This window comes from Elephantulus edwardii, unplaced genomic scaffold (assembly GCF_000299155.1).
Source record: "Elephantulus edwardii isolate Elephantulus edwardi_28Jun2011 unplaced genomic scaffold, EleEdw1.0 scaffold00001, whole genome shotgun sequence".
NCBI classification, from domain to species: domain Eukaryota; kingdom Metazoa; phylum Chordata; class Mammalia; order Macroscelidea; family Macroscelididae; genus Elephantulus; species Elephantulus edwardii.
Window position 1 is genome coordinate 7102852 of NW_006399751.1, and position 12081 is coordinate 7114932.

Below are 12081 nucleotides of genomic sequence, written 5' to 3' on the forward strand. Positions count from 1 at the left end.
AGATGAGCTCCCATAAAGATTTACAGTGTCAGAAACCCAGTGGAGGGCCACCATGAGTTGGAGTCCACTCAACAGCGGTAGACTGATTTCTTTTACCAGCATTTTGTTGTTTTGAGTGCGCAGATCTTGTGCATGTTTACATGTTCCATTGATACCGAAGCATTTATTCATTCTTTGAGAGCTGTTGTAACAGATAATTTTTAAAAGATAGACCTTTTCAGAGCTGTTTTACATTTATGGAACAATTAATTGGGCATGAAGTACAAAGTTCATGTATCTCCTCCTTACTTTCTCTCTTGCTATTAACATACTGTGTTCCTAGGACTCCTTTGTTACAAAGGAACCAATACTGATACATTGTGATTAACCAGATCCTTTTTTACTTGGTGGCTGTTGTTACTGTTGGTTGCCCTTGGCAGGCCTGACTTAGGGTGAATCGGTGCCAGGTGGAGCTAACTGCAGCAGTACCGGCTGGTGGTCAGATGCCTGTCACACCATTGTGACCACAGCGTTCTCATTCGATGAGTTTCAGAAGTAATGAGCCTCCAGCTTTCCTTCTGAGAAACCTGAGGGTGGACTCAAACCTCCAACCTTATGGCTAGCAGCCAGGTACACTAACTGCACCACCCAAGACTCCTGGCCAAAGGAGTGAATGATAACCCCTAAGGAGTGAGGTCTTCACCTTGTAAAAATACCTCCTCCCCCCACCCGCTTCCCCACCTTCCTTTTGTACGGAAACCCTGAGCTTGCTGCCCGCCTCCCGTGGAAACTGGCCTGGGGACCCCTTATTTCCCTCATGTGGCTCTGTGATGCAGGGTGGATGGCCTAGCCGTCTGCTGCAGGCGGCCCTCCATCTGGTCACGCAGGCTCTCGGCCTCCTGGGTTCTCACTCTGGGAGGGATCGGGGGCCCACTCTTCCCGGGAGGCGGTTTGTCCGACCTGAGTGTTAGGTGTAGAGGTCCCTCCAGCCAGAAGCTGGGTATGAGTTAAGATGGCAAGGCCTGCCTTTGCATCGGAGTTGCCTGGACCGTGCACAGCCACCATGGCAGCCTTGCTTTGGAGTGGTGCGGGGCACGCGACACCGTTTCCTGGGACTTCATGGGACCAGGAGCAGGAGGAAGGAAAGGGGAGCGAACCCCCTCATCCCGGCAGCAGCAGAGTTAAACACCTTCAGATGTGCGTTCTTCCGGCGTCCTCTCGTGCGAGTTGTTTTTACTCCATTACTAATTTAAACGGTCTGAAAATGGAGCTTTGCGGGCAGGGCGGTGTTTGCAGTGAAATTCTGCGGGCATTCTTCTGGCAAGAAAGATGCTGACCGGTGTGCGGTTTTCTGAAATCATGTGCCATTATATCATCAAACCACACAATATGGCTTTCTAGATTCTCCCCTGCCCCCAACTTCTTTTTAAAACAGAAAAACAGTTTGCACTTAATTTCTTGGCTACTCAAAAATCAGACCATCTTCGTTTGCGTCTGTGATAGCCGGTGGCCAGCTGGTGGCCAGGGGGCCTCTGGGAGATGATGTGTTAAGAAGGGTAGGCTGGCCAGAAAAACAAGCTGAAATACAGCGTCCTAAAGTCAGTTCTTCACTTGTTTTTAGCTTTAGGATTCCAAACTGGCAGAATTCTTTGCAACAGTGGCGCCGAGCCTGAAAAACTCGTCAGGGCCCTGTTGTCCGAGGCCTTGGGGACACAGGTCACGCGCAGGCCAAGCCAGCTTGACAGGTCCTGAGGCTGGGCTCTCGGCCTGCATGCTGCCCTCCGCCCAGCATGGCCCACTCCTTTCTCTCCCTGTGCCCGCAGTCCTTGGCGGCCTCTTCTTGGTGGACTTTCTTCCTGCCGGCAAGAGCTCACTTGCCTTGGCCCCTTGACTCCTTGGCCGAGCTCTCCGCTGCTGACCAGTGAGCTCTGCGCACCAGGCTGGGAGGCCTCGCTCCCCAGGGCTACCTCTGCCCTTCCTTCTGAACAGATTGTTACTTCTGTGGGTTCTAGAGTCCATCCTGCTCATAACGACCCCCAGTGACGGGGGCGGGGGGGGGGAACTGCCCCACCGGGCTCCCAAGGCTGTAGACTTTATGGAAGCAGATCATGCGGCCTTTTCTGCTGGAAAAAGATCCCAGCTTTGGGACCCTGTGGGGCCGTCCTGCCTTGTCCTCCAGGCTTACTGAGGGCCAGAACCAGTCTCCCCTGGAGCTGCTGGGTGCATTTGAACAGCCCACCTTTTTGGTGAAGCCTTGTGCCTCTCATGGACTGAGTGTGCATCTCATTCTTTGTAATTCTCAAAGCCACTGCATGGACATGTAACTAGGACCTGTAACTAGAGACCTCGCAGAAGCATTGATTACAGGTTAAATAATTCACCTGCCATTAGCTCCTTTGTTTCAGAACCCCCCAAAAAAATAAATATCTGCTCCTTGCCTCATTGTCTCAGGAGACAGGAAGGTAACATTTTAAATTTACCTCCCTCAGGGGATGGTGTCCTTCGAGAGGGAACAGCACATAGACTATTGTTCTTGGAAAAATTAAAATGTCCCTGCAGTTAGAGCCCTTTGGAAAGAGGTAGCCACGTGGTTCAGAAGCCCCTCTGGCACAGACCGCCCTGGGTACCCCTCGAGAAGGCACACAGTTGTGTGTGGAGAGGTGGAGACCTGGTGATGCCTGGTGTTGGACACCGAGGGCAGGAAGATGCCCCCCCCAACATATGATGGTGATGCTCCCTGCTCTCTGAGGGGTATGGGGGTTAGAGATGTGCGTGGACTGTGCCCAGCACAGAGCCTGGTTCCATCGGCGCATGACTGATGCCAGCTGCCAGCCACGGTGACTCAGGAGACTGGCTGTGCTCTGAGTAGCTGCACAACTCCACTCTGAGGTCATTCGGCATTTTAAATAAATGTAATAAAGAAGTAAACCAAACCCATTGTCAAACGGGTCACAGCTCACAGAGCTGTTGGGCAGAGGAACAGCTGCGCCCAGAGGTTTTCCAGGACAGTAACTCTTAATGGAAGCAGAGTGCCATCTCCTTCTTCCGCGGAGCAGCTGGTGGATTTAGAACCCGCAGCCTGTCAGTTCGCAGCTGGGAGTTTAGCTACGGCACCAGCAGGGCCTCTTAAGCAGTGTAAAGCCCCTTGGACTCGGAGAGCTGGTGGTGGGTCCCAGGATTCCTTGTCACTCCTGTAAGGTGACATTAGTTTCCTGTTGTTGCTGGGATAGTTCCACAGATTTAGCTCAGGCGACGTGAACATACTGTCTTGCGGGATTGGAGGTCAGAAGTCTAAACTCGCGGTGTTGGAAGGACTGTATTCTCAGGAGGTTTCAGGATGAAGATCCTTTGTCTTGGTTTTTCCAGTTCCTAGAGGCCACCTGCATCCCTTGCCCGTGGCTCCTCCTCCCATCGTCAGAGCCAGTCGTGTGGCATCCCGCCCCCTGTGGTAAGGAGCTCAGTGATGACCCAGGAGGCCCTGGCGTGCTTGGCAGGTTCAAGTCCACACGACTGTGCGAGCCTCAGGAGACAAGCTGAGCAGTCTACGTGCAGCTGACCTTCAGTGGGTTTTTGAAGACTGTAAATCTCACAGGAGGACATTGCCCGTCTTCTTCTCACAGAGCAGCTGGTAGGTGTGAACCGCCAGAGAGGCACTGCCTTTGTGTTAGGGCACAACTCCATTCAGCTACACCACCAGAGCTCGCTCTAAAAGTCAGTCAGTCATTGAAAGTCCTTTAGAGCACAGATCTCCTCTGACACACACGGGGCAGTCTCAGGTGGAGTTGGTCAAGTACAGATGCTGCTGGTGTGTGTGTGTGTGTGTGAGAGAGAGAGAGAGAGAAAGGGAGGGAGGGAGGGAGGGAGAGGTAGGAAAGGAAGTAAAGGAGGGAGAGGAGGAGAGACAGATAACATTATTGGACCCACCTGCACAATCTGGGATAAACCCTTAATCTCATCTAAAGCCCTTTTACCATATAAGGCCACACTCTCAGATCCCAGTGATTAGGGAGGCTTCTCTGCTGTAGGTGGTCGGTGGCCCTGGTGGTGAGGACAGAGGTGGTCTCCATGGTGGGAGGCACTGCCATGCCCCCCGCTGGCCCCCAGTTCCTCACATCCTGGGGTCTCCAGCAGAAGCAGAGTTTCATCTGCTTGTCTGTCGGGTCTTCGTGGCGAAGCACAAGCCACGGCTCATTTTTCAAGCATTTTTCTCGGTCTTAATGATAACCTCTCCTTTGCGTGTGCTGCAGTCGATCAGTGCTCTGGTCCTGAAGACACTTCGGGACCTGGGGACAGCTGTGTGTGGACGTGGGTCAGCGCTCCACCTGTGGACTGTTGTGGGGGGCTGTCAGACCCGCTGTCTGCTGGTGGATGAGCGGCTGCAGGGGTACAGGCCAGCTGTGCATCAACACAAGAGGGGCTGCCCCGGGACCCCCTCTCCACGGGCTCCTTGCACGACCCTGTAAGAGCCCTGAGGGTGTCCACCTGGTCTCATGGCAGCCTGTCCGTGTGACGGTTACAGCCTAGTGTCCCCACGGGCCAGCTCTGCTCTGTCCTGGCGTGTGGCTCTGGCTCCACGACGGCTTACTGTTGTCTGTTTTTGTAGCATCAGGAATTATTGTTTCTTCATTATGTATTAGTTATTGATTACTGCAGAGTTTAGTGGCTTAAAACAACAGCCATTGATTATAGTTCTGAAGGCGAGGAATCTGAGGGTGTTTTTGGCAAGTGGGCATTCTGGTGGCCTCGTCCACAAGAAGCCGAGCTGCCGATCTGAAGACTCAAATCTCCTTGAATCTCCTTGCAGCTCCAGGACAGAGGTGGACTGTCTCCTCAGGTTTCGATTTACGACCTTGGAAACTGCGGGTTGCCACAGTTAGAACCAGCTTGATGGCAGAGAGTCTGAGCTTTGAGCTTTGCTCAGTGGTCTGGCTCCAAGTCTGTATCAAGGTGGTCCCTGCCATCTGACGGCTTGCCTGGGGCTCGAGAAACTCAGAGACCCAGCGGAGAGTAAGCTATGGGTTAGGAGGGAGCTCTGGTGGCCTAATGATAAGAAATTGTGCTACCAACCCTAAGGCGTGTGGTTCAAATCCACCAGTTGCTCCGTGGGAGAAAGATGGGCCTTTAAAGTTTCTGAAAACCCGCCGGAGGACCAGCTCTGAGGGGTTCTGACTCAGCGGCACACAGCAACAGAGAACCTGCTTCTAAGATGCCTCTCTGATAGGCTTGTTGGCCGCAGACTTTCATTTTTTACCATTTGGACCTCTCCAAAGGACTGCTTCTGTGTCCTCATGAAATGACAGCTGGTTTTCCTAAAAGTGAATGGGGCTGTTGTAGAACGGGACTGACATCAGGGTTGGGGTGAGACTGAGAAAAATTGGATAAAATATGTATACTACATTGAAACAGATGAAGGAGAGAACAATTTAAAAGCGATATATGATTGGGTATTATGGTTATGACAAGATTCCAGAATGAAGGTTGCATAGTGGAGTGTGATGGGGGGAGGGTAGAGACTGTATAGCAATGAAGGAATTTTTCTTTTCTTTTTCAAAGAGAAGAGCGAACTGGGGGGGTAGGGGCGAGTAGGGAGAAAAGTGCCACAATGAATGACTGGAAATCCAAAATCTCTGTAAACGTTCATTAAAATTAATAAAATAAAATAGTGATTGGGGCTGAGCGAGAGAACGAGGTAGAAACCAGAACAGCCTTTCTGAGCCAGGCCTTTCCCAGACTGCGCCTGTGGGCTAGTTGGTCAGGAATTACGCTGCCAGACCAAAGGCATGAGGTTCAGACCTTCTAGCTGCTCCGTGAGAGAAAGGCAGGCTGTCTCCTGTGTGGTCTACACCCGCTGGAAGGTGAGCAGTGATTCCTCACCTTCAGTGCTCGCACCACGCTGGTACCTGCCGCCGTCTGTCCAACCTGCACGGTCGCTGAGGCCTCCTCTGCTGCCACGGCTTCTGGCTGCCCTTGACGTCCGTTCCCAACACACCATCCGAGAGACGTCTCTTAGAGTATGTGCTGAGGAGCAGGATTTGTTTGTTTTCTCCTCCGCTGTATTCACATATTGCCTGTTCAATTTGTGTAGTCTTGAAATGGTCTTTATTTTAACCTTTAGAATGTAGATGTTGCCCTCTCATGCAAATAGGGCTGAAGTTAGCATACCAGAAACATTTGTAACTCATCAATACAGTGTGTTATTTCTTGCTCAAGATTACTAGATCTGATTTCAGGGATGAAGGGGGGCGGAAATGGGAAGTTTGGGAGTTTCTCTTGTAAGAAGTGAGTCTTTTGTGAATTGATAGCTGGTTGGGTGGGTAGTTGAGATGGTCTCTGGCTCCTTCTGTAGAGAATCCCAAGGAGAGCCAGGAGGAGAGGCTCAGCATACAGCTTGTGAATGTCAGTGTCTCTGCTGACTTAACACTAGAAATGTGAAGAGAAAGTGCTTTCTCCGAGGAGCTCTTGGGGGAATGTGCTGCGTAGGAGTGTTGACTGTGGAGAAGGCAGAACCGTCCCCACTTTGATGTGAAGATACTGACAGCACGTCAGGAATTGTACTGTAATGAGGGCCGATGAGCCCGTGCCAGCTCCCAATGGCCCCGTGGGGCAGACTGCATGTGCCCTGCAGGGTTTCCTCGGCTGTGACCTCTGTGGCAGCAGATCACTAAGGCTTTGGGTTCCATCACCACCGTGCGGGGTTCGAACTGCCAGCCTTTGGGTTAAGAGCTGCACGCTCATGCATCCTACCCTGAGGGCTTCTTTCAGGAACTGTAGACACGAGCTGTTTAAAGGCTCAGTGAACCCCCCACTTGCCACTATGAGCAAATCCATGTGCTGGGTGACTTGGGGCAGAGAGCCGTGGGCTGGCCCTGCCCTCAGAGGCTGTACATGGTGTAAATCTCAGGAAGGGTAGACGCAGCCACAGATGGCATGCTTCCTCTGGAGAGGGTGGAACAAAGCAGTGAGGGAGGAACGCGCCGACGACGCGTGCAGGAGATGGCACCACGGGGAGGACTGACGTGACAACGTGGTAGCGGGGCTGATGGGACTGTCCGTAGGCAGAAAGGGCCTGGGAACAGCCAGTGCTTTGCAGGGTCCCACACGTGGATCTTCACGAAAAGCAGATTGTGACTGTCTCGATCTAGGAAGGGAGGGAGAGTCTGCATCACTCACAGGCCCCCTGGAGATGCTGTAGTTGCTGGCTCTCGGGCAAGTCCGTGACCATGACCATGGACGCACCTGCTTGTGTCTGCGTGACCTGCAGGGGAGGCATTGAAGTGTGGCACCGGCATGACTTACAGGGGGCATGCAGGGGGCGGGGGAGGGGGAGCGAAGGCTGGCTGCACCCCTGCTCCGCCCCTCCAAGACCATTGGCTTTGGGCCCCTTTTCCTGACACCAACCTTGAAGGCTGACAAGGTGATTTCCATTAACACCTCTTTGACCGTCCTCTCAAATCTTTTGGAACGTATTGCTAGAATATCATTTTGGTCCTTTGAAAAGAAAACGATTCCATTATTGGTAGATTTTTACAAATCTTATGCATAAGTCTGCTAATATTGTTTTAAAAAGCGTAGCTTGCAAATGAATTAGTTTAATTCATGAATCACTGTTTTCAGGGACTCATAATAAGGGGAGCTCTAATGGCTTAGAGGGTTAGGAACTGCATTTCTAAACTAAAGGTCGGCAGTTTGAATCCACCACCTGTTCCACAGGAGAGAGATGAGCAATTTCCTGTGTGATTGAGGGGCTTTAAAAACCCAATGAAAGGTCAGCTAGGAGTTGTTTCTGACACAGCGTGAGAGAGAATAGGGAGAACGAGCCTTGGTGGCACCATGGTTAAGCACTCAGTATTTCAGAGGTCAGTAGTTGGATCACATCGATGAATGGGACCTTCTTAAGATTAAGTCCTCGAGGGAGCTCTGGTGGCCTAGTGGCAAGAAGCTCTCCTGCAATCCTAGAGGTGAGAGGTTCAAATCCACCAGATGCTCTGCTGGAGAAGGAGGGGCAATCTCCTCCTGTACCAGTCAGATACAATTTGACAGTACACACACACACACACACACACGATTTAAGTCCCTGTATGCATCAAAAACCTTTACCAACAAGATGAAAAGGAAACTGACTGACTGGGGGGAAAATTTGGAAATGCTCTCTCAGACCAGGGTCTCATAATAAAAGTTTACAGACTACTACTACAGGACCTCTACAAGAAAAAGACTGGAAATCCAACTGTAAAATGGGCAAATGACAAAAAGACCTTCTGATGGCCAGCAGACACATGAAGGAATGCTCAAAATCACACGCAATCAGAGATGCAAATCAAAACCACAATGAGATATACCATCTCTCCCTAGTAGCAGTGGCAAAGTTTAACAGGACAGCAAGTAATAGATGAAGATGTGGAGAGGATGTGGAGAGATTAGATCTGTCATACACTGTTGGTGGGATTGTAAAATGGAATAACCATTCTGGAAGATAGTTTGGTGTGTCCTCAAAAAGAAATTCCATATGACCCAGCTATTCCACTGCTGGAATATACCTGAGGAAAGTAGAATTGGGACAGAGATTTGAACACCAACTTTCTTAACAATGTTATTCACAATATCAAGAAAATGGAAACAGCCCAAATTTCCATCAGCAAATGAACTGATAGAGAAATTGTGGTACATTCACATGATGGAATATTATGCAGCACTCAGAAGAAACGATTTAGAAAAATACTATATAACATAGGAGAAGTCAGAGAGCATTATGTTTAGTGAATTAACTCAGGCTCAAGGACAAATACTGCATTAAGAGCCTTATTGTAAAAATAGAAGGATAGCTGCACTGCAATCCCAAAGGTGCATGGTTCAAATCCACCAGATGCTCTGCTGGAGAAGGCGGGACAATCTCCTCCTGTACCAGTTGGATCTGAGTTGGGGGTACACAAAAAGAAGAAGAAATTAAAAAAAAAATAGAAGGATAACTAGTAAGATGTATATAAAAGTCCAAAGGGAGAAAGGGGAGGGCAAGGGGAGCTGAGGCGGATGGTCAGAAATCATAGGATTGAGTGGGTGAGTAGAGGGATGGGGTGAAGTATTAGGAAAGATCCAGTAGGGGCTTGAAAAAAAATGGGGTGAAAGTGGGCATAGATCAATGGTGATTTGTTTTATAAAATGCAGTGTATGGGAATGATCATATGAAACAGCATGAATGAAGGAATGTGTGAAACACAATGTGTATGAATGAAACACAATGTATACACAATGGATATAAATGAAACATAGTGGATGTGAATGAAACAATGGATATGAATGAAACACAATGTATCATTTTGTTTGCAAACCAATATAAGAAAAAAAAATATCGGTTCAAAGCAGAATGGTGTGGCCACCTGCTGCTGTAAACATCACAGCCTTGGGAACTCCACGGGGCTGCTCTGCCCAGCCCTGTAGGTTATTCTGTGTCAGAAGTGACTCAGCATAACAGGTTTGGGGATTTGCTGTTAGGAGTTATGGGGAGGTATCTGTATCAGCCTTTTAAAGCCATGGGAGCTCGGCTAACTCCACCGACCTCAGCTTGAATGAGCAGCTGCACTGCAGAGGCAGTTTTCATTGCTGGGAATAAAATGGCCACAGTTAGGATTCTGCCCTCTGGAGGTTTGGCTTGAGCACAGGTGGCACAGCAGTTAAGCGATTGACTGCTAACTGAAAGTTCCCTTTAACACCCAGCAGTTCCCTGGGAGTTCAGTGTGTGACTCGCAGCAGCCCCCGTCTCATACCTGAGGCTTCCAATCTTTATGGGAAGAAACAGCTCATGTTTCTCCTGTGAAGCAGCTGGTGGGTTCGAAGTGCTGACCTTGCTCATAGCATCACGTAGCAGCCTGACAGTTTACCCATGATGCCACCAGCACACTTCTCCTGAGGGGCCCTATGGCATGGCAGAGGTGGAATCAGGCCCTCAGCGGGGAGCTTTTTGGTTAATGTTTGGCATCGTTGTGGCCGAGGCTATAAGTCAGAAATCTGAATCTGCAGTGCCCCCCCTAACTGGCAACAGCGAAGATCCAAACCAGGGTGCCATTCCTGCCTGCTGCCTCGTCAGACAGTGAACTTGGTGCCCGCGGGTGGGGTCTGCTGTGCTGGGGCAGGACGTACTGTTTGCATTAGGAAGGGGGCCTCTCCCTGCTGGCCGCTCACCTGTTCTTGTGTGAGGTTCTCACCTGAGGTTCCACTCTGGGCCTGTTTCTGACCTTGGACTGAGGAGGACGCTACCCCTGTAACATTGTGACTGCTGGCTTTACTCACACATGTGAGACTCCTGTGTTCTCAAACAGGTCTGCAGCACCACGTCCCTGTCCTGAGTACTCAAGACATGTACTCAGTACCCGTGAGTGTGCATTGTGTCTTCACATGGGTCCTTAGCACCCAGTCCATGTCCCATGCCCTCAGACATGTACTCAGTACCCGTGTGCGTGCTCCCGTGCCCTCACATGGGTCCTCAGCACCCATATCCATGTATTGTGCCCTCAGACACATACTCAGTACCCGTGTGCATGCTCCCGTGCCCTCAGACATGACCTCGGCACCCATGTTTCTGACCTATACCCTCAGACATATACCATCCTTGCTCCCGTGCCCTGAGACGTGCACTGGACACCCACGTTCATGTGTGCTTCCATCTCCTCCCTAGATTTTGGCCTTGATGGCATTCATCTGCATAGAGACCATCATGGAGTGCGCCCCGTGCGAAGGCCTCTACTTTTTCGAGTTCGTGAGCTGCAGCGCGTTTGTGGTGACCGGAGTCTTGCTGATTCTGTTCAGTCTCAACCTTCACATGAGGATCCCGCAGATCAACTGGAACCTGACGGTGAGTGCGAGCCCCCACCCTCTGCCCCAGAAGGCAAACACAAGCCTCTGCGGGTCTGGTTCGCTCACAGGTCAGCTTGCTGCTTCAGAACCCGTCACGGCACACGGTGAAACAATTTCTTTACGAGACTGAAGAAATCTACAAAATAAGATTGAATTGTAACTGGCGCTAGACACACTGTAACAGAATTCTCAAAAACTCGGAGGTTCTGAGGCATTAAATTGCACCAGGAGACTGCACGTCTTTCTCCTAGGATCAGCTGGTGGATTTGAACCACAGATGTGTGGACTCTGAGCTAAGCTGTCCCTAGGGCTCTAGAGCTCCCGAACAGAATTCTAGCATTTTTCCTCCCTACCTTTCCATGTCATTTCAATTTTGTGATCATCCAAAAAGACTCATAATGTTGATACGTGCAGAATACGAGAGAGGGAAAAGATGGAATTGATGTATTTGGACACACAGCTCTTTACAAGAGCGTGGATTCTGAAGACTAGCAAAGCCTGCGTAGAACAGCCCCCTTATACCCTCTTATACCCTCAGAACAACTGAGGGCTTGGGGAATGAGCTGGCTTCATCACAGCGGAGTGGAAGCATTTCCTCTTCGGTTGTGGGCCCTTCACCTCTCTGCCCTCTGATCGGTGTGGGACACTCAGGGCTGCCCACCCCAGGCCCTTCCCTGACTGCACTTCCTGTCCTTTCCTTGTCATAGGAAGGAAAATTCTGTAACTTGCCTTCCTAAGTGTTTCCTTGCAAAGCAGCACACACGAGATCTCAGCAGATCCAGGGGGCATGTGCCATGCAGCCAGCTGCTCTGCTCTTCTGTGTTCCTGCAGTAAGGATGGGGCCACGGGGACAGCCACACATAGCTCTGTCTTTCACTGGTGCTGGGCCCCTCCAGGCCCCTGGAGAGGGGTCCCCTGTGCTGGGGGATCCCTGGGAAGAGCGTGATCCCCTTGACTTGCTTGACAGGGCCTCTCCCTCCTGGTGCCTCGGGTGTTAAGAGGGGACCTTCTCCCTGGCAGAACCACTCTGTGTTGCCCCAATCGCTTCTGGCTGTTTTGAGGAGGAAAAACCAATAAAAAGAGAGATGCTGAACTAGCAGACCTGATGCCAGTTGAAAACTCAGTTTTATGTTTTGGCTTTGACTGTTGTTGTTGTTGTTGTGTTGTTGTTATGTGCCGTCGAGTCGTTTCCGACTCATAGCGACCCTATGCACAACAGCCCTAAACCCTGCTCTATCCTGCGCCAACCGCACC

The 12081-nt window shown here is 50.6% G+C and overlaps 1 protein-coding gene across 2 annotated transcripts in view; it reads left to right on the forward strand.

Annotated features, from left to right (window-relative positions):
• CMTM4 (CKLF-like MARVEL transmembrane domain containing 4) overlaps nucleotides 1-12081 on the forward strand; it is a 41791-nt gene that overhangs the window by 21000 nt on the left and 8710 nt on the right. For both annotated transcript variants that reach the window (XM_006878715.1, XM_006878716.1), the window contains exon 2: nucleotides 10649-10825. In XM_006878715.1, coding sequence (XP_006878777.1) covers nucleotides 10649-10825 — 177 coding nt within the window. The remainder of the gene's footprint in view (nucleotides 1-10648; nucleotides 10826-12081) is intronic.